At 36.4% G+C, this 23793-nt stretch overlaps 1 protein-coding gene across 4 annotated transcripts in view; it reads right to left on the bottom strand.

Moving 5' to 3' along the window:
- Positions 1-23793, bottom strand: part of MAP3K20 (mitogen-activated protein kinase kinase kinase 20) — a 164346-nt gene that overhangs the window by 77527 nt on the left and 63026 nt on the right. For all 4 annotated transcript variants that reach the window (XM_019727457.3, XM_019727455.3, XM_074338165.2 and 1 more), the window contains exons 3-4: positions 9128-9215; positions 4037-4138 (exon numbers count right to left, since the gene is read on the bottom strand). In XM_019727457.3, coding sequence (XP_019583016.3) covers positions 4037-4138; positions 9128-9215 — 190 coding nt within the window. The remainder of the gene's footprint in view (positions 1-4036; positions 4139-9127; positions 9216-23793) is intronic.

Below are 23793 nucleotides of genomic sequence, written 5' to 3'. Positions count from 1 at the left end.
GTAAAGGATTTTATGATCCTCAGATACAAAAATATATAGAAGTTAGAAAATATTTTATTCTTTTTACAAGGATAAATCTTTGAGATAGTCTATATTGAAATGCACACCAAAATTATCTCCAACATATTTAGACTGTAAATACAGTTACTTCAGTAAATTGGATATATATATATATATAAACTAAGTAGAATTTTATTGTTTTGAATAAAAAACATATACTTTGGAAGATGTGTACTTCAGTTACCCCCTTAGCAGTGTTTGACTTTTTTTTGTATTTATATACGGTCTACTCTTTTAGAATAGAGAAAAAACACTTTCTACTGAAAATTTCCCATCCCTTTCTCCAGTTGTCTTTTCTAACTAATGGAAGAAATAGTCTCCCTGCCCCCAATATCAGACAGGCTCTTTTTTTAAATGAATTATCTGTTAAACATAATTTAATAACTAGGCTTTGGTTCTTCTTTTAAGTACAAAGAAATTTTCAATTTTATAAAGGTTAGTTTTTGAAATAATCTATTATTCTCCTGCTATTCTGATTATTGAAGAATCATGAAAGAACAAAGAAAATAAAAAACGTAAACGCCTGCCATATGAAGATATTCCTGAAAAGAGTCAACTTAACATAAGTCTTAGCAATTAAAATGATTTAAACAAGACATAACTGGAATAAGGAAATCTTCGAATATGAGCTTCTGCATACCACAAAATGTGAAAATTCAATAGCAACTTGGGCAACTTAATAATTTTCATGACTGAATTTCATAGTTACCATGCTCTTGCTTTAAGTATCAAATTCCTGAATTATTTTTCAGGTACAATTTGTTTAATTACTATTTTAGGTAGAGCTAGATAGTGTCTATACTTGTGACAAGTAAGGATTTCGAAAAACAACACTCAGCTACAAAAGCTTTTTCTCAGCACTTTTCTCCTCATGGCAGAAATTATGAGAGGCACCATAAATTATTTCTGTATAATATACAATTTTATAGAATATTTAGTGTACATAAACACTAAGTAGTAATCACAATCATATAAAATTCTACTTCATTTGTTTATATAGAGCCATCTATAATGCTGCTTTTTTTTTTAATTGCAAATAATGAAAAAGGCTGAAAAATACCTTCATCAGTTTTAAGATTCAGGGTTTCCTAAAAAAAGATTTGTCATTTGTGAGAGATCTGGCATCAAGGACGACCATTTTGGGACTGGGTGCAAGTGTATCTGGTTTAATTGTTCCTTTTACACACTGTTGACTGACTTGTCGCAATTTCCGCTATGCCTGCTGGTCCGCCCTCCACTCCTCTCTCCACCCAGAAAGAAGAGAATCTTTCTGGCCTTGAGGAGGTATTCTTTCAGCAGTGATAGTAAGCAGTGTCTAGTTCAAAATGCACAAACCAACTCTTGTTTGAAACGAACTATTCATTCTTTGATTTCTCAACATCTTATTGCTACAGTGGCTTCCATCATGGTCACACCGAGAGGTACACGGCTGAGTTTGAAACGGGATCAACAACAATCAAGCCTTCCTCTTGAGTCTCCAGGGTCTCCACATGGCTTTTTCAGAGAAGGTTGAAGTCATTCCGACAGCACTGATTTCTTATTCCTTGTATGGGCCATTTTAAATATTAAGTACTACTTGTAACTATAAACAAACAAGTCTCTTCTCTGCCTCCCTCTGTTTACCTGAGGCCAAACACATGAGAACCTGCCATTCAGATCAATTCACCAGCCACAGACACGTGATCTTATTACTTTGTGGTTCTGGACTCTGTCCCATGGTTCACTCCCATTCTCTCCATCCCTATTCTTTACCTCTGGTTCTAGTTGCTATTTAGTCCTGTTTCTTCTCATCCTCCTGATACAGTCTTGAGAAACCCTAGGAACGATGGAGCTGATTTGGAGCTAAGGGACTCACCCCTCACACAGGGTAAGGGACCAGGAGGGACAAGGTTTATAGGCTGGGGGCCGGGGAAGCTTAAGTAGAGTGTGCACAGCAGGAACCTGTGTGTCTCATGTCAGGTGGTTTGTTTGCCGTATACCAGCCTCTGTGCCATTAAGTAATAAATAGGTGTGACTGCAGAGCACCCTAAATGCAAATGTCTGTAAGGTGATGTGCTTTAAGTCAAGGACTGCTTGTATGAGGTATGATCGAGAAATATAGTGAATATTTAAATTTAAAAAATTTATTATAGTGAAAGACACATTGCCATTAATTCCCCTCAAAATACTCTCCCTCACTTCAAACACATGTATCCTATCGCTCTTGCCATTTTCTGAAGCAATTCTGGAAGTCGTCTTTCGTGAGTGTCTTTAGTTGTGCTGTCGTGGCTGCCTCAATGTCCTGAATCGATTTGAAATGTTTTTCTTTCATGGTCATTTTGCCTTTGGGGAAGAGCCAGAAGATGCATGGTGCCAGATCCAGTGAATAAGGTGGATGAGGACACACCGTGATGTTTTTATTCGATAGAAATTGTTGTACACCAGAAGTGATGTGTGACATGGAGCGTTGTCATGACGGAGAATGAAGTAAAGACAAGAAAGAAGACTTCCAGAACTGCTTCAGAAAGTGGCAAGAATGATGGGATAACTGTGTTTGAAGCGAGGGGGAGTATTTTGAGGGGAACTGGTGGCAATGTGTCTTTTACTGTAATAAATTTTTTTATTTAAACATTCACCATATTTTTTTATCACACCTCGTAGTACGTATATTTACATTTATGTAAGTGTATTCCCACAATTTTTTAGGCAGTTCCAATAATAGCACATCACCCTGCTTACAAACAGGTGGTCCCTGTGTATTACTGACACGCAGGGAGATGGCTATGATGTCAAATGAAACTATCTTAAAGAATGTGAAATTTTAAGGATGATTTGAGATGCCAGATGCATGAATACACAATTAAGTTAACACAGCCAAGCCTTACCATCCTAAGTATAGAGCTTATTACTCTTATAAGGTATTCTTATTATTCTTATCATTGAACAGCAGTATGTAGCATGAACCTTCAAAAAACATTTTTCACTTTCCCTATTTGAAGAATTTGGCAGGTGATGATGAAATGTCAAATAGACAAGATAATTCCCCAAAGGAAAGACTATCACTTTTGGCAGTCACTGTGTGACTTCCCAGTGAAAACAAAGTAGGAGATGCCCTCCTTATTGAGTGTTAAATATCTTTTTATTTGCTTTGTAAAGATGCTTGTAGAGTCTCAAGTAACAAAACGCAAGTGAGTTAATTGCCTCCAGTAAAATGTGGACACACTTGCTTTCTACGGGTTGCTAGAATACAAATGTAACTGTCAGTGTTCATTATTTAGATTACATTGTTTCCAAAGCAACTTTGACAGTTATAAATAAAACTCAGAAATGTTCAGTTTGGAAAATGGAAAAAAAAGATAAAAATAAATGGAATTTAAATTGCTTTAGAAAGCATTAGTCTATGTAGGGATTTATAAGGGAATAAGAACTGGGCACCTTGTTTAAGGATTTTTTTTTTTTGTATTAAAAATACTTGATTTCAAAGTTTACATTAAATATAAAATAAAATCTGAACTGCTTGTACATAGCAGGACAAATAAAATTTTTTTTGCAAGTGGTTACTGTTTTTAGCATATTATGTATACAAAATGAGTAGAAGTAATCCTACAATAAATCACACTTTTTGGATACTGAGTCTAAGTAGAGACTTGCAGAACAACAGCAGAATTATGATCTTTCCACTTAATGTGTCAAGCAAACTGGTCAATTACAATGACGCAAAATGTGGCAAAAAATGGCTGCCTTGTAGCCACTGATTTTGTTGGAATTTGGTTTTCAGGAACAAAAGTAAAGGAAGGAAAGAGAAACGGAGTTCAGGAATGAAAAGGTATTGACCTAAAATATTATCTGTACAGTAAGTTGCAGAATTCTTGCTACCTTTGGTCTGGAAAAAGAACACCTAAAGACACAGAACAATAAATCTTTTGACTTAAGTCACCTCATTAGGATGGGAAAATGCTCCCCACCAATTCTTCAAGAATACACGAAGCATTGTTACCTTTGGCTACATCAGTGGCCCAGGTCATAATGTGATCCATGTCCATCTCTTCACTTCTGTTACTGTTAATGTAATCATACAGTGATCCCAGAGAAGCATATTCTATTTTTAACAGAAAGATAAGCATCTGATTAAAACCAAGGTGCATTTCATATATAAGACTTCATGTTTTCATTGGGAAGATGTATTTAAAAACTTAACAAATGACATCAAAAGTATATAAAAATTGTTCCATGCTGTGGTTTCTAAAAGTTAATATTATCCTGGAAAGAAATCTATTAAAGACAAGACCATTAAGAGAACAAATAGACTTCAGCCAAAGGTAAAATAAAAAGCCATTTGGATGAACTGAGAAACATAAAGATGTGTTGGAAGAATGTATTAGAAACAAAGGCAGGCATGTACATACGTATTGCTTTAAAAAATTGTTATTCTTTTGAGATAGAAGATGAGATAAACACAAGTCAGAGAGTTTATGTGACAATGTTAACAAATCTACCTTGTTACATCAGAATTTCAAGGAGTCCTCAAAATTTAGCACAAAAAAGCCAAGAGGAAATTCCTTTAAAAATGGCTTTGAGGTATAAATTACATACCATAAAATTCACCCACTGTAAGTGTACAACTTGATGCTCTTTAATAAATTTATAGAGTTGAGAGTGATGGTTGACTGTAAATGAGAACAGGGCACTGTTTGGGACGGTGAAAAGGTTCTGAAATTGGATTGTGGTAGTGATTGTGGTATCAGTAGTTCATTCCTTGTTACTAGTGAATAATATTCCACTGTATGGCTTTACCACATTTGCTTTGCTCATTACCAGTTGATAGACATTTGAATTGTTTCCAGTTTTTGGCTACTATGAAAAATGCTGCCATGAATATTTGTACACATGCCTTTGTGTGGACATATGTTTTCATTTGTCTTGGAGAGGAATGTTCTCATTCTTAGGAGTGAACTTGCTAGGTCATATAGTAAATTTATGTTTAGCTTTTTAAGAAACTGTCTATAAACATTTGACAGAATTCACCAGTGAAATCTTCTGGGTCTGGGTTTTTTATTATGGACATATTTAAACTACTAATTCAAATTAATTTATTGGTTATAGGCCTATTCAGATTTTGTTTCTTCTTGAATCAGTTTTGATAATTTGTATCTTTTTAGGAATTCATTCATTGCATCTAAATTGTCTAGTTTGTTACATAAAGTTGGTCATAACATCCCCTTACAAATCCTTTTAAACTTCTGTAGGGGCAATAGTGTTGTCCTCTTTCATTCCTGATATTGCTAATTTGTATCTTCTCTCTATTTATTTTGTTCATCTTTTCAAAGACCAAATTTGTACTTTCACTGATTTACTCTGTTATTTTTCCATTATTACTGAGTTCTACTCTAATCTTTATTTCTTTTTCCCCCCTTCTCCCCTTTCTTTTATCCAGTGTGACAATCTCTGTCTATTGATCGGGTTACTTAGACTATTCACATTTAATGTAATTATTGATATGGTTGGATTTACATTTGCCATCTTGTTTTCTACGTATCTTCTGTCCTTCTCAGTCCTCTATTCCTTCTTTATTGCCCTCTTTTGTGTATTTTTAATTTATCATTTTAATTCCTTGGAGAATGTTTTACTATATTTGAGTGGACTTCCTTAGTTGTGGCTCAAGGGACTATAAAATGCATCTTAATTTAGCACAATCTACTTCAGATTAATACTCTTAATTATAGTAAAGTATAGAAACTTTCCTTCAAATTAGCTCCATTCTCTCCTTTATCCCTTATGCTATTACTGTAATATATACATGTACATATACTTTACAGTCAACAATGTTATAATTATTGCTTTATACAGTCTTATGTTTTTAAAGATATTAAAAGAAATGAGAATAAATATATTTATGCAGTCTTTTATATTTACCCATATATTTTATATTTCCAGTACCCTTTGTTTCTTCCTATGGATTTGAATTACTACTGTTGTCATTTTTTTCCCCCCTCAGGCTGAAGGACTTCCTTTAGTATTTCTTGTACGGCAGGACTGCTAGCAACCGATTGTCTTATCCTTTTCCCAAAACTGTCTTTACTTTGCTTTCATTTTTGAAAGATAATTTTGCTGGATACAGTTTTTTATTTTAGTACTTTAAATGTCTATTTCCTTTGGGCTCTATTGTTGTAGGTGAGAAGCCAGCCATCAATAATATTGTTGTTGCCTTGTATATGAGTTTTTCTCTTGCTGCTTTCAAGAATTTTCACTTTGTCTTTAGCAACAATTTGACTAGGACGTGTCTAGGTGTGCATTTTTTTTGACTTTATCCTACTTGGAATTCATTAAGGTTTTCAACTATGTAGATGAATGTATTTTGGCAAATTCGGGAAGTTTTTTAAGCCACTATTTCTTCAAATATTTTCCTATTTTTATACTTTCTACATCTCTTCTCCTCTCCTTTCGATTATACATTAGTTGGTATACTTGATGTTGTCCCATAGGTTTCTGAGGTTCTGTTAATTTTTCTTCAAAGGTTTTCTTTTTCAGATTGGATAATTTCTATTGGCCTAGTTTTAAGTTAACTGATTTTTTTTAATGCTATCTCAAATATGCTGTTAAGTCAACTCTAGAGAGAATTTTTAAATTCAATTATTGTCTTTTTCAACTCCAGAATTTCCACTGGGTCCTTTAAAAAAAATAATAATTTCTATCTATTAGATGAGATTCTCATTTGGTTGATTCATTATTTTCATACTTTCCTTTAATTCTTTAAACAGTTTCTTTTTGTTCTCTGAACATACTGATGTTTTGATATCATTGCATGCTAAATCCAATGTGTTTATTTGAAGAGGCAAGATATGTGCTATCATTTCCAATCCATCTGATCTCCCAAACTTGGCTCAGTTGTCCTATGTGCTGCTAGGCCACGGCATGATATTAATGCTGCAGAAGGTTAGCTGAAAAGTTCACATCTTTATTTGGTAGATACTTGTAAACAAACACTTAATTAAAACTAGCATCTTTAGGAACAAAGACAATCTTATAAAATTAATACATTTTAAAACATCAAAACTTGGCTAAGAGGTGTCTTGAATAATCAACCTTATAGGTTAATAAAAGAGTTATCAATACACAACTTACCAATACCTCAAATTCTGAAATTTGTGTTACACAGAAATGTTTAATGGTAACAGTTGCTTACTTATGGGCGCTATTGGGAAATAAATCTAAATCTAAAAAGAACTAATCAATGATAACCAAAGATTTTGGGTAGGTATAGGTATGAGCTGGGAATGCCAAAGTTGTGCATAAAATAAAGGACTGTCTAGTCTATAAAAAAACTAAATAAAATCAAACTTACTCATCTAACTACTTGGATTCTTTCTTTCTCTTTTGGATTAGAAGACCCAGGTTGAATATGAATAAGAATGTGTTCCACATCCTCTTTGGGATGGACAGAAAACTTATGGAAAAAGGATTCACGCCATAACTTAAGTCCCTTTTCTACTCTTTGTACTCACCTCAAGAAACTAGAAAACTTCATGAACGGTCCATTTTGTTAGTTAAAGCTAAATCTTCCCCCTCAAAAGCATTAAACATAAAGCATACAAAACAAGAGGCAGAGTTTTTAATCTCTTTAGAGTATCACACTTTCATCTACTAGATAAGAATAACTTAAGACACAAATGAAGATCAGACAACTGGATTCGGATTTATAAGGTAAACATAACCAATAAAAAGTAAATATAATGGATTAGGAAACAAAGAGCAATATGATAAGTGGCTCAAAGACAGGGCTTAACTTTAATTAAATCAGAAATCTGACCTAAAGGTTAAGCATGGTTTATACTCTAACAATATAACCAATTCTTGGGTATTCAAGTTAATAGGAAATATATGGGCTCAAGATAAAAACTGCCATATACCTCATTTTAGGCATAAATCTAAAGATAATTAATTGAGGATAAAACACCCTCAACTTACGAACTTTGGTAAAAATGTTATTTATCAGAATAAAAACATGTTAAAATGCCTGCCATCAGAAGATGGAAGTAACAGCAACCATGTCTGTTTGAGCTTAAGAACCAGTGTGCTCAGGGCTTGCACGCAAGAAGGAGCTGCTGCACAGACTCAGAGAAATGTCTACCACTCTGCTTCCAGCACCAGGTGGGTGACCTTAGGAAAGTTACTTAAGTTAGAGTTGTAATTTTCTTATCTGCAAAAGAGAAATTATTTTACCTATCTCATAGTTATTGTTAAGTATTAGATGAAATAATTTATGAGAAAGTATATAATCCAATCATTTTAATTGAGAGTGTTTAGTTGTTATTTTCTATGAAGACAATCTAAGTTCTTAACCACTACAGCAACAGACAGGGCTAATATTTTAAGGTTTTCTTGTCTGTTTTGTTTTAATCAAAGAACTGCCATGACACATTATTATAAAATTGGACATTATACTTATTATACACTTAAAGTTGCTCATTGGATTGCAGAAATATGAGTATAAAGTATTAAAAATATGTATGTTTCTGTGTTTCTATATGGCAAAATTTTCTATGTGCTACTTTTTGGAAAGAATATTTCTACCAGTTATAAACTGCAGTTCCAAATTATGTGATAATTTAGATCAAGGTCATTACCAACCCAGATGACCAAACCTGAAAAATATTGTTCTCATGTCAGAGACCTTGAAGAAAGAATGCTCTAAAGGGATTAAAATGCCTTGCAAAGAATTACAACATGAACAGCTCAAGAAATCTTAATTTGTAAAAGGTCACAGAGTTACAAAAAACATCGCTCATTTCAACTAATTAAATGAAATTTTAGTTAAATGGCACCTTTAAATATTGGTATTGCAGCTGCGAGTGCATTTAAATAGCATTTACGCAGATATAATTAGCACAATTAAACATGGGTAGAAGTGGAAACACCATTCTTAATTATATTGATATAATCAGTTTTATTAATGCTTTATAGCAACAAAAGTGACATCTGACAGTAGCACACAATTCATGACTGAACCTAATATTAAACATTTTAGCATATTAAGGAATCTAAAGCTACGTAATTGAAGAAAGAAAGAAGTCAAATAATGAGTTCCTACCTGTGACAATACCATAGTTGGGAGGTTCAAGAATGACTCCATAGAACTGGATGATGTTTCTGTGACTGAGGACGCTGAGTATTTCTGCCTGGAGAAAAATCAAAGACGAAACTGTGTAAAATTTCACATGTATGAAAGTCTAATAAAATAGGCTTCCAATTTTTCTTTTACACACATGTACAGAGATACATATGTGCTCAACAATATGTGATGCTGACAGAAACTCAGCCTTTACCAGTATTCTTGAAAGTTTAAGACTTTCTACTGAAGCTTTCTGAACGTTTAAAAATGAAATGGGGTTGAAGTGGCAACAAAAGAGGTGCTTGCTCCATTGATAGTGGAGGAGGATGACTAAAGAGGGAGAGACCACATTTATTTACAGTAAAAGTCCTCTTCCTGATAGTCAAATATATTTTTTTCTGCATAATACTTCTTCTGGGATGCTACAGCAAGACTGAACTTCTATCGGTTACATGAGTAGTCATGATAAAGCTAAGGCAGGGGTTTTTAACTATTAATGGAATAGATTCAGGTAGTACCCATGTATGTTATTTACCGAATCCTCATTAAAAATATGTTATTTCTCTTCTACTGTATGCAAAAGGTACTGTAAAGGATATAAAGCTAGATTCTTGACCTTCAATGGTGACTTGATAGAGAAGCCATACTTTCCACTTTGAAATGTATTATTACCTACCCAAAAACTATAATGCGGAGTGACATGGTAAAAAATAAATTACGTTTATTAAACTTAATTTTTGAAGTGAAAAAACAGAGATAGCACAGTGTATTTCTGCTAACATCTACAGAAGGATGTTCTCTAGATTAACAAAATCACATGTAGTCATTAAAATTTTATTTCTTTTGTGGAGATAAAATATGGCTAATCAAGAATTGTAAATACAATTAAGTACAAATTCATGTAAGTTAAATATAGAAAATGTTTAACACGTTTAAATGAAAGGCATGTTATTGGCAGTAAGTAAATAGGAGATTTATAAGTCTCCACTCCAGAAAGGGGATTGAGAAGAATGTCATGAGTTAATGAAAGTGGAGAAGGCTTGGCCAGAAAGGGGATTCCCTTTTGGGAATCTGAACACTGAATTAGTGTTATTTGTTATACTTTTTTTCATAGGTTAAGAGTTGAGATTTTATTAAAAACACTGGAAAACTTGTTTTGAAGGCAGTATAGCTAGGTAGAAAACAAATTTAAATGTTGATGTGGGGTCAATATGGAATTGAGAGAAAGGAAAATTATCATTGGATGAGACACTTATCAAGGTTGATTTGACAATGTTTTTCTTTTAGTAATATAGATGCTGAAGGGTGCTATCAAAACGATTCTTTAACACTCACTGAGTGCCTCGTGTACTCATATGTAAAGGTTCTGTGTTCATCAGGCAACCTTCTTCTCATAGATTTCCAGGTAGGAAAAACAGGCATTAATTGGGCAATATAATTATTCTTTCATATGGCAATTCTATTTCTCATTAAGAAATGGTAAATGAACTTTGTTGTAAAAAGAGTTCACGTAAAGTTTGGAAATCCTAACTTCCACATTTCTAAGGGGCAGATCAACTCTTTGTGAGTAAACCATTAGCATTTTGGACCATTATTTGTCAAAATAGGGGAGTGTTATCCTTTGGTATGTTTTGGTATATCTTTGGGGTATCTAAATTCTGTGACCACTAAAAATGTTTTTATCAATAAAGAGTAAATATAAGAATATTCTGAATCCTGGATGATGATTTACCATGACATAAGATTTTCGGTGTTCCAGCTAGTTTTTATGTTTATATTTAAGATTGCCATGTGATACCTTAGAGACAGAATTTATCTTTTCAAGTACTGGTAAGGATGTCTAATAGCTCTTGAGTTGGAATATGCTAACATCAAAATAACAACCATTATCTTGTGCCTCATTGTAATGTTCATATTTCAGTTTTTCAGTTATGAAAAACTATACTCTTGCAGTATGTTCTGCAAGTAAAAGACATTTTTATGGAGTAAGACTTTAAGTTCTAATTTAATGAACTAAGAATTTGATTAGCATCATGAAAACAACATACTACTTTAGAGTACTGTTGTACTAGTTTCATGGATATGGGCTAATAATAAACAGAGGTAGAATGAATAAATAAGTGGTATTTGCAGCAAATAAAGGTAATGCCATGAAGTTAGCAATTCAAACAAACTCCACCAGAAATAACTGGGATTAACTGAGTTTCTAAAACCTGTTCTGCAGCAGTCAGTACCTGATAGCAAATGGATGTATTATGTAGATTTGCTTTTACGGGCACTTGTTTGCCAAATGTTCATTAATAAAACTGTTGTAGTAAATATGCAACAAATAATTTTTCCTTAAATTGTTGTTTTCCCGACAAATTCTGGGATACTCTAGAAAATAGGCTGCCCATCAAAATAATAGTTTAGTGGCTTTAAAAAAGTTCACTGTTAAAAAGGAAACATAATAATAACTAAGACTAAAATAATGGTCCATTGTGTCCAAAAAAGTAAATATATCTTTTTACACTGCTAAAATCAACAAAAGCCATTTACTTTCAGTAAATATTATTTGATAAAAATTGTTTGTTTTAGTTGTATTGATTTTATAGTTTTATTTTTATTTAATTGAAAAATTGGTTTTGATTTTACAACAGCTAAAAGCATGAAGAGTTAATTCTTAGTTTTATGTTTGTATATACTAATGTTACACTGAAATAATTTTAGTCAATACTGGAAATCTAGATGACTTAATTTTCCTACATTTCTCATTTGCAAAATGCTATTCTAGGGACTCAAACAGATACTTGTATGCCAACATTCAGAGCAGCATTTTTACAATAACCAATGGATGGAAACAACCCAAGTGTTCATCAGTTGATGAACACACTAACACAACGTGGTACATAAGTACAAAGGAATAAATTCAGCCATAAAAAAGAATTAAGTTCTGGCACATGCTACAGCACAGATGAACCTTAAACACATCATGCCAAGTGAATAAGCCAGACACAAAAGGCAAATATTGTATGATTCCACTTACGTGACATATCTTGAATTGGCAAATTCAGAGATAAAGGAAGTAGATTAGAGGTTACCCAGAGCTGAGGGGAGGAAGGAATAGGGAACTATTGCTTAATACATAGAGTTTCTGTTTGCAGTGATGAAAAATTCTGGAAATAGACAGTGGTGATGGTTGTACAACACTGAATGTAATTAATGCCACTGAATTGTACATTTAGATATGGTTAAAGTGGCAAATTTTATTTTATATATGTATATATATATATATATATATATATATATATATATATATATTTTATTGCAACAAAGTTTTAAAAATGCTATTCTAGACTTCTGCAGAAATGAACAGTAATTGTGTGTGTGTGTGTGTGTGTGTGTGTGTGTGTGTGTGTGCACGCGTGCAGTTTTCCAGATTAGGACTTGAGGATCTAACGAAAGACTGGGACAGACTAGAATAATTTTAACTTGGGCTCAAGGATGTTCCATAAAATAAAGCATCCCAATGTGAGATACAAGTGGAGTAACCACAGGTCTACCCATAAAAATGTCTAATAGCAATATCCTTATCAGAGCACAAAAATGTCTACACAGATATTGTGTTTGCAGTAAATATATGACTGCTCCTGTTGTTTCCAGCCAAGGCTGCTTTCTTCCTCCCTGTCTTTCCTCCTCCCTGTTTTCTTCTTTCTTTATAGAAAAATTACAAGGGTTTGAGGAGGAGGTATTTGTTGTTTTATTTTATCTGGCATCTCTATTGATTTACATGGGGAGAGGAGCCATTAATTTGGTTGGCTGTTTCCAGAAGTCAACCAGCACACAGGTTCCAAATGGCTGATTCAATCAGCGAGAATAAGAGAAGTTAAATATCATAATTTTACTAAATTAAATTTAGCTAAATTTATCAAGTATCATAATTTAATTAAATTTAAGTTTAAGAAAAGTTTTAATTCCCTTTTTTTTTAAAGTACTTTCAACAATTTTATAAGATTTAAAATTAAGTAGTATCGGGGGTGGCCGGTTACCTCAGTTGGTTAGCATGTGGTGCTAATAACACCAAGGTTGCCGGTTCGATCCCCGCATGGGAAAGAAAATTAGTATCTTCATCCTCAGAGCAATCCCTTACCCTCAATTCGAAACTTTTTTCAACCTAATCCCAAATCTATATGTTTCTTTAACATTGGAGAGTTGCCATAGAATCCTTGAAGATTCTGTGTTTTTAAAGCTTGTCTTACATTTTTTAATATTCTACTGAGAGCCTAGATTATTTACGTGATAAATTTATTAAAAATAAAATTGAGTTCACTCCCTTTTGTGAAATAAAGATACTGACAGCACTCTACTGATCACTATGGAATGAAAGCAATAGTTTATGAAGACCCATTTCATTAGGCTGGCAGGCTCCATTTATATCTTATATTAGGAACAGACTTTTCTCCCTGGTTGTCAGCAGCTATTAGCCTCTGCATTGCAGATTGCGTCTCCCAGGGTCCATCCTTCTGCCTGTAATGTGGTACTGACAACCAAGACAGCAGGTGTAAAGACCCACAGTACACTTGTACTGCCCACGAGTATGAACTGTTCCTCTTTGGCCCTTGGTGTGCACGGTATTGAAAACACTATTCCATGGACCCTGATCTCCGAGGTCCTCACCAATTCCAAGATTCTATGTTTCCATCAGAATATAATAGTACAGCAAAGAAAAGTGGCTCATCCAATCAGTCAGAGGAAGCAGTCTCGTTATTGCACTGTGCATTCAAGGTCAAAGGCTCTTTCCAAAGACAGCTCTTTCTCTAAAATATCAACAAGATCCAGGGTCAGTATATTCCCCCAAAGTTCAAGAAGATAAGAGAGGATAATATTTAAAAAATAAAAAATAAAAATTACACATATAGAAGAGAGACTGGGAAGAAACAAAACAAAATATTAATTGTGCTTATCTTTAGGTAGCAGAAAGATCGTTAAGTGAGTTTAAATGTTTATATATTCCCGAAGTCTTTATAATAAGCCGACATCATTTTTAGTCAGAAAAAGTAATACATGCATGTCATATGTAATATATATGACTAGGACATGTAAATATAAAATTAAAAATATTTATTTGTATGGAAATTTTGATTTCCCTAGTACTGAATCAAGAAGAAGTAAAACTCTTTCCATACCTTCCCATAACTACCCTGGGCATATAAAAACTGGTTTAGTTAACCTCTGATCTAGGAATTTCTCCTGACATGGCTTCGGAACAAATTAGTATTCAACTGGGCTATTCTTGAAGAAGGCCACACGTTCTCAGGGGACAGAGTCCAAACCTGTGGGTGCTGGAAACTGAGTGCACTCTAGATTGATTTCAACCTACTCAGTGTTTTATTCAATGACATCCCCCTCCCTGTTGCCCTTTAGGGAAGCCTTTCCTACTTTGGTCATTTGCAGAATGTCTAGGATAACACAACATGAGGGAAAAAGGTCAGATGCTTTATGTACAGGAAGCACTCAATAGTATTTGAAGGATGAACATACAAATAGCATTTGATGATAATGATACTTAGTGTTTAAATAATTGCTATTGAGAGTTCACGTTAACAAATGTTTACTCTGAACAGTACAGTGAGAAAAGTAAAATGACAGTGGGTGTGGAATTGCTTCAGTATTCGTTCTGTTCTTTTACACGCATAAGGGTTACTAAGGCTATTATTTCCTAAGAATGACAGTCAATCAATTACATAACCACAGTAGAAGATATATTTGAAATTTGTGTTCACCAGCTCATTGTTGATTTAAACTTTCACAATAAAGACTGGATACCTACACTGTCTCTTGCAGGCTCTGGCAATCAAATGAGCACCATTTCCTGAGAGCCTTTTCCTGCTTTGGCTATTCTCCCTTGGCTCAGCATTGTACTTTTCAGATTCAGAATGCTGAGGATTGCTTAGCCTTAAACATTCCATTTCCAATTTTCTACCCAATATGTCTTACCATATATTTCCAAAATCACCTCTGCAGGTAAGATAGCCTTTTGTCAAATCTGCACTTTCCCACACACTATGGCAGATACTCCTATACCACACACTGAGAAATGGAGCCCTGATTCTCAGTAGCAGGGCTGCATTTCAAGCAGGCTCCCTGCTGTAGACTGAATGTGTTCCCCTAAAATTCATATGTTGAAATCTAACCCCCAATGTGACTGTGTTTGCAGGTGGGGCCTTTGGGAGGTAGACAGGTCATGAGGGTGGGGCCCTCATGAATGGGATTAGTGCCCTTACTAAAGAGACCCCAGATTGCTCTTACCCCTTCCACCATGTGAGAAAATAGCAAGAGGATAGCCATCTATGAACCTGGAAGGGGGTTCTCACGAGAAACAGAATCTGCTACTGCCTCAATCTTAGATTTCCCAGCCTCCAGTACTGTGGGGAATAAAAGTCTGTTGTTTATAAGCCAGCCCCGCTCCACCCCCGTCGTCAGTATTCTGCTACAGCGGCCCAAGTGGACTCAGGCAGTTCTTTTCCTGGGACAGGCCAGTATCGTACAAGTCCACAGCAACTGACCCAGGCCTTTTATGAACAGGGCAGATTTGAAAAGACAATGCCACTGGTCTTCTCACTACAGCATACCTCTTATCTTTATCACCAGAACGACTGCATTTAGCTTGATTTAAGAACTAAACCAGTGTTAACAAATCTTTAAGGTCAAAACATCTAGTTCTTTCAGGCAAGATGGGGGTAGAACTTCACTTCTGTTTCACGCTCTGATTATAAAGGTAACTGAGGCAGCATGCTTAATGTCAGGAATCAGAAGATTTATACGCAGCAGATCACCAAAACCAGGGTCAAAAACAAGAAAATGCTATTTAATTCATTGCATTTTTAAGTATCGTGGCTAGGGGTATTTTCCTAAGATAAAAACTTTATTCTTACCTGTATGACAAGATGGAAAACCAGTCCCTCTCCTCCTGAAAATGCAGTGCTACAACAACAACTTAAAAAGTAGGCATGGATGATTTTTCAATCCTGTATTTAATCACGAGAGTGTCATACACAGGTCTTGCTCTCTGAGTCACGTTAGGCTGAACGAGACCCATTCAGTACCACAGGCATATGGCAAGCAGCAAACCTCACAGCTCTGTAGGTGCTCTTTCAAATGCTGCCCGTTAGGTATTCAGGGAAATAAAGCAGGGTAAATGAGCTGAATTCGGGTTCCCTAATACAATACAGCTTATATTCCTACTGATGTCTGATATCACGAAGGCTTTTCTTGGGAAGAAATATGGCTAGAAGAACTAAGAAGAAAAAAATAAACCAGTCATTCTGCTCATTCTTCATGAACAACTGAGACAGAGCCACGTGAGGTTTATTACAAACATCCCCAGTGCTGGGAAGTCTCTATTGCTCAATGGTTTTCCTGGTGGGTTGCAGCAGACTACCACGTGTGGTCACCCGGAGAGCAGCCTGGGCTCCCCTCCAGGAATCCAGGCTGCTGTCCAGAAAAGTACATACCCAACTAAGGGCAGACTAACCTGGCAGCAGGAAAGGGTGGCTCAAACTGAATGAAACAAATAGTGAAGGTTCAAAAACAGGGACTTGAGAGAGATTGCCAAATCATAAAAAAGCTAAGAGATTTTACATTCTTAGTGCTCACAACAGAATGTCCCTGAGATGACATGAAAAAAATCAAATATATTGTAAACAAGCTATATTCAGTTTGGGTGAGAAAATATAAAAAAAACCAGCTTTCCCTAGACAACGTACGTTAACTTGGTCAAAGAGATAACTTGGTGCTAAAATTACACAGAAAACTTCCCCAAACAAAGCCTGTAGGGAAGACCCGGTGGCTCAGGTGATTGAAGCGCCATGTTCCTGACGCCGAGGTCACCGGTTGGATTCCCACATGGGTCAGTGAGCTGCGCCCTCTACAGCTAAGATTGTGAACAACAGCTCTCCCTGGCGCTGGGCTGCAGTGAGCAGCCCAAGGTTGGCGTGTGCTGCTGTGTGCTGCCGCGGGCTACCGTGTGCAGCCATGAGCGGCCGGCAGCCGGTGAGAGCTGCGATGAACTGCTGTGAGCGGCCAATCCATGAGTGGAGACTGACTGCCTCAAGGGTGGGGGGGGGCGTGGAGTGCAAGGCTCATAATACCAGGGGGCTGTGTCCTACACAACTAGACTGAGAAACAATGGCTTGAACCAGAGTTGGGGGGGGAGGCAGAATAAAAGGTGGGGGGAGAAAGCCTGTAAATTAGCCCTGAAGTATGAACTAACAAAGAATTATGCTTTAAAAAAACTGAATAGCAATATAACTTAATCAAACACATGATTGGAATTTCCACTACGTAAATGGAAATTTAAATTCTAGCTCCAAAATGGACAGCCCTAAACCCTGGATCTTGTTTTCCTAGAAAATGACTTGATGGACAAAAATTCTCTTTCAGATTCTTTCAAGCTTTAAATTTCTATCCATTTTTGTAAAAAACCCAAAATTACTGTATTATTAAGAGTACTTTACAGAGAGTGGGAACTCAATAAATATTTGATGAGCCGAACTGCGGTAATTAAGCACGGTGCAGTAGGACAGGATTGAGCAGGCCTGAGTCTCGGCTCTGCCACTTACGAGACAGGTGACTCTGAGGAACTTATTCAACTTCTCTGGGCCTCAGTGTCCTTATTTGTAAAAGGGGGATGGTAATCCTACCCAGTGCCCAGCAAATGCCCAGTGGTCAGCCAATTCTAAGCCCTTTCTCTGAGAGCTTACCCCTTCCTTTGTAACCAGTTTATCATTCAGAGTCAAATCAAGCTTGTGGGCAAATTCAGATCTCTTCCAAGAGTGGATTCCATTTTCCTACATATGTTGCTTGTTTTAGTTACCTTTATGTATTAATTATATTTGACCTTCCATGTTTATCTATGTTTTTACCTAAATGTAGCACTTTAACATTTCCAAAGCACTTATCTTATTTGACTCTCACAAAAAAGTTAGACATTTTATCGGATTTAAGAGTTAAGAAAACTAGGTCTTTGATTTGACTTGTTCAAGCTTACTTTCCAGGAGCCTAGTAAATGTCAGTAAAAAAATTTCAGTTTAGGTCTCCTACCTCTGCCTCTTTCCCAACGCTCTCTCTTTAAAAGAAAAGTCCAAGAAAAATATGAGTCCTTTTATCTAAACTTTTTTAAAATTAAAAGCTGCCCTTGCTCAAAGATATTCCAATCTGCAGACTCCTCTATAACAACAGCTAATATTTATTGAGTGCCTACTATGAGCTAGGCTAAGCACTTCATGGAGATCAAACCTTTAAATCCTCAGAGCAAACCACGGACTTGGGCCTACTATTATCTCCCTTTCACAGGGGAAGAAACCTAGGCACAGAGAACTGTAAAAACTTGCCCAAGGGCACACACAGTAAATGGCAAAGCCACGTGTTAAATACAGGTAGTCTGATGTCAAAGCCCTGCTTATAATCACTAACCCATCCCACTTTCCTTTACAAACCTAATTTGCATACAGAATGGAATGGTAGTTTATAGAACATCCAAAAATTACGACAGGCCTAGAAAATTCCAAAGCTCTCTTTAGTCAGTCATGGAGGTGTGAGAAACAACTCATCACCTCCCTCTTAAGGCCTCAGCCGCTGCCCCCACTACGAGGTTTCTGTGCCTTCCTAACACTCGACTGTACATGATCAAGTCAAGAACCAAGATGTACTTCTCCACAGGCACAAGCTATCAGGCCAGCTGGCAACAACCAAATTTATGGCTAATAAAACCAGTTAATTGCACAGCATGAGGCACCCTCTCTCTATGCAAAAATTACATGGTTAGGAATTTTGAGCGACTCTCACAATCTGATTAGCTAAGTGCTTTATAATATTACTCTACAGAGCAACAGAGTTTGATTATTTACATCCCATAAGAGAAATGTTTGCCACATGTATTATGGAAATCTGCAAAATGAGTTAGAAGAATCCAGGCAAATTTAATTTTAAAATAGTCTGAAAAGTCCTTTAACATCGTGTAGACGCCAATTAGACGGTATCTTAAATACCTGGATTCTTCAGCTAAATTAATGATCCTACTATTTCTGGGTTCCGTCAGCATACTCAAACAATAATTAATGACAAAGGCATGTGTGTGACATCTGCCAGACTCTTGATTAAGGAAAGAAGTACCAAACTTTGGCAAATATGTAGTAAAAATAATCTGGAGGATGGAAGATAACTTGATCAAAGGTATGAACATCATTAATAAAGGTGTGTGTGTGTGTGTGTGTGTGTGTCTGTATGCACACACACGCACACACCGCACATGCACACGTGTGTATTTAGTGGCAGTTAGGGATGGTAAGCTATAATGGCCTAGAACAAAAGTTAAAGAGATAATAAGCACTGGCCGGGAGAAGAGGTGGGGAGGGGAGTTGCAGGGCGTAACTTCCCCGGTTAGGTGGGTCCCCCTGTGGAAGGGCAGACTAATCGAACTATCAGCAGAATGTAGTATCAGAACATATTCAAATCCCATTACTAACTCCTCTAGTTCTGAATCTATACTCATGAAACGATCTCTTTTTAAGGTTGTTTCCCATATAATTCACCTACAGATAGAAAAATTTTAAATTACCAAATTGATTTTATTCTTCAGTCTCAAGTCAAATATCTTAGTATGATTTAACATCCTGAGTTCACTCGACTCTGAACTCTTACGATGAAATTTCTGAACACACGAAGCAGAAGCTACCATACTAGGGATCTACTTGGGCAGCTACCAGAGCTTCCCCTAGGGGGTGCCGTCATTGTATCATTGCGAGCGGTAGACCTCCTATAGTAGGAAACTACTTTTCAAGATAGCCTATTCTATTGTCTCAAATTACTAGAGTTGACCTATGTAACTTCCTGTGTTCCTGACTTGATCTGGTTTGCTATACCCATTTTAGCTCAGATTTTTATCTCATTTCCAAACACTGCCTGACCCCAAATTCCGAGTTTTCTCTTTGCTTGGAGAATGAGTGGGTGGGTGTCCTTAATCTGACTGTGACTCTACTTAACACTTTAATGCCGCTGAGTAGAAGGAAAGAAAAAAAGCCCCTTTAAAGGCAGGATAAATGGTATTTAATGACACTGTAACTGGATCCATTCCTCCCTGCCTGTTGACTGGATTAGTGTTCATGTAACAGATTCTTTTTATTTCCTACAACAATGCTTAGAATGCTGGAGAGATCAGAGACAGGCCTCAGTTTATACTTTGAGTTCTGTAGGTGGAACTCCTCTCATGCAACAATTATCATCACTAAAACTCCCAGAGAAAATGATTCAAGATCTTCTATATAATACTGCTTATCAACTGCCTGTGACCCTCAAGAGACAGGAATCATTTTGCATGTAAACAAATATAAACCTGGAGACGACTCATGCCATGTACCAATCTGCATCAGAGCAACACTTCTGGCAACCCAGACATTTATTGACAAAACACAGAAAATCATTGCTGAATATAGCTGAGAGGTAGTAACAGTGAGGCCAGAGATAAAGAAGAAAATACATGAGAACATCAGCATGTTTTTTAGGAGACAGACAAAAGATTGTGGGCATGAGAGTATGGAGCCTGTTAAGAGCATACAGAGAGGTCTACACATTTCTTTAAGGCTGGTAGAAAGGGATACAGATGAACCGGATCACATAAATATTATCATTACCATTCTTTTGCAATCACTGACTGTCATAACTATTGGGCTTCAGAAGTTGTGAGCTGAGTACTCCCCACTCATACATTACCTAATACCTACAGAGGGTTTCCTCTGTGGCGATACCTTACATACATTAACTCATTTAATCCATGAAGTAAGTACTATTATTATCCCCAGTTCATCTCTAAGAAACTAAAGAACAGAGAGGGTAAGTCATTTGCCCATGATCAGATAGCTAAGAAGCAGTGAAGCTAAGATTCAAACCAGGCAGTCTGGTTAAAACCTATGATTTTAACCATGACGCAACACGTCTCTCTCACAAATGAATATCAGTTTGTAAAATCACGTAGGCATCCATGTCTATACATGTACACGGATGTACAATACTTTTCTATATATTACACCTGGGTACACGAACTCATCTGTGACTGGACATATACCTTGGACTTTGAACATAGCATATACTCGAATGTATTCATTTGATCTCAGTATGGAAAGAATTCTAGAATCAGAATCAAGAGACCTACATTCTAGTCCTGGTTCTGACAATTAACGGCTGCGAGATATGGGGCTTCAGCTTACCTACTGATAAAATGTAAAATGCGGAGGTAAAAAGGGAAGAATGAACGATCTTCTAAATTCTAAAGTCTCTTCAACTCTAACGTTCTGCCCTAAATCTGATTTACGTGGTATGGGGTGTGGCGCAGGCATGGGTACTTCTTAGAAGCTTCCCAGGAGAATATGCTGGGCAGCCCGGATTCAGACCCACTGGTCTAGCGTGGTTCTGCGGCAAGCTGAATTGTAGCCGAGACAGAGCTGCGGATAGAGCTCGATTTCAGCTCTATCACGAATGAGCTGTGTGGCCTGCAAGTTTCAGCGTCACTGAGCTCACTCGCTCTTCATCTGTAAAATAAGTTAAAAAAATACCTGCTTAAGACAGCTTAAAACTAAATTTACAGGGAAAGTACATGCTAGGCACATGGTTTTCCTCAATAAAGGGTAGCTGCTAGAAATTGTACCTAAGAATGAACAAAGAAAAAAATTTTTTAAAGGTGCAGGGAACTGGATTCAGATAACCAGAACTATGAATTGCCAAAAAACAGATCCAAAGACTGACAGCAAGAGCACAGTGACACTCATAAAGGAGAGAACAGGCCAGGACACGACCATAGACCAGAGAGAGTCTAGTGAATGCAGCATCAGAAAAGACTTATGTCACCTGGCGTCGTGCATACTCATGTGGTAAGGACCACGGCTGGTGGACGAATCTCTAAATTCAAAGACCAAAATATACCAAGATGACTGCAAGTTGTTAAGCCTGGTTCTTCAAACTTCTAAACAAATCTCTTAAAGGGCCCCACTATTTTTAAAATCAAGTGCCAAGATGAAATAAAGTGAATATTACTTCTCTTTTCCACTTACAGGGTAAAGAATCTGGCTTACCATCATTAGCCTCACAACGACTGCATTTGATGGGGAATCTGAATTCCATGGGACAGTTCTTGTGTTCTCAGATTCCTGTGTCAGAAGTCACAGAAGACCACACCATACCACCATTCTTTTTCGAAACTAACTCTCTTTGGCCCTGACTATCATTCATCATAATGAAGTTTCTGTTGTATTGGTTTAATCAAATGAGCCCCCAAATAGGTACTGTATTCTCCATTCAAATACGGAAGGACTACTGACTCGAAGTCAATGGGAAAACATTTTTGAGTTATTTTTCCAGTAGTGAACACGGACTGCCATGATATTACCTGTGAAATGAGGATATTATCTCCCGGCTCTCCAAAGGCTGCTGGGAGGAGGACATGGAAAGCAGTGTGTTCTTAGGAGGCAGCACTGAATACAGACACTGAACGAGGGAGACCAGGGCTCGGTTGTAGTGGTGGCTTTTCACCAAGTCTCCTGCATGCTACCCAGCAAGTTACTTAGCCTTCAAACATTAGAAATCGGTGGAATGGGGGATAATAAGAACTATTAAATAATCTTAAAAAAATAAACTTTTGGAATAATTATTTTGGAATAATTTTTAGATTCAAAGAAAAGCTGTTTTAGACTGCATTTAGATTCAGGGAGAAGAGAGGAGAGCCCCTGTATAGCCCTCACCCAGCTAACACCTTATATTACTATAGTACATTACTATTAGCTAAATTCCAGACTTCGTCTGGACTTCACCAGTTTCTCCACTGACGTCCTCTTTGTGTCCTCGGATCGACACCAGGTACCACATCCCATTTAGTGGTCGTGTCTCCTGAGTTTTCCCTGAACTCATATCACAGGGTTTTGATAAGAATCAAATACATGTGAAAACGTTTTATAAAATGTAAAGGAACGTTACCATATAATTTACCGTTGTTATGCATTAAATGAGTTCCTGCATATAAAGCCCCAAGAAAACTACTTGGAACGTACTAAGCTCCAAATATTGGTTATGAGCATTAGCATTACAAATACTTACAGCTGCCCTATATTATGACCAAGTCTACATGTCTTCAACAGTTGCTTGGGGTTCAGAAATCCTCTATGAGTATAGATTTTATGTTCTCTGTAAGAAGTCAGCTTTATCGAGTTAGCCCTTGACCAAATCTTCAAAAACACTTTGCTCTAACCAACTAAGTCAGTAAAAGCAGTGTGCTGTGGCAGTGGCTCCTGGCTGCATTCTGTTTTGTTTAGGGTAGCAATGTCCCCAACCAAAACTTTCATCCCCCAACCCCTCCTTGTAGCTAAATGTGGCCATATGACACAATTCTGGTTATTAACATGAAAGAATTTATTCACATGCAAGACAAAATTAAGTCGGATCCCTTCTTCACATATATAAAAATTAACTCAAAATGGATCACAGACATAAATGATGAGTTCAACCATAAAACTCTTACTAGAAGAAAATATAGGAATACATCTTATTGATCTTGGGTTAGGCAAAGCCTTCTTAGATATGACACTAGGAGTACAAGTAACCAAAGAAAAAGACATGAATTG

Source organism: Rhinolophus sinicus, chromosome 17 (assembly GCF_057876585.1).
Source record: "Rhinolophus sinicus isolate RSI-liver-muscle chromosome 17, RSI-T2T, whole genome shotgun sequence".
Taxonomy (NCBI): domain Eukaryota; kingdom Metazoa; phylum Chordata; class Mammalia; order Chiroptera; family Rhinolophidae; genus Rhinolophus; species Rhinolophus sinicus.
This window is presented reverse-complemented; position numbering and strand designations above follow the sequence as displayed.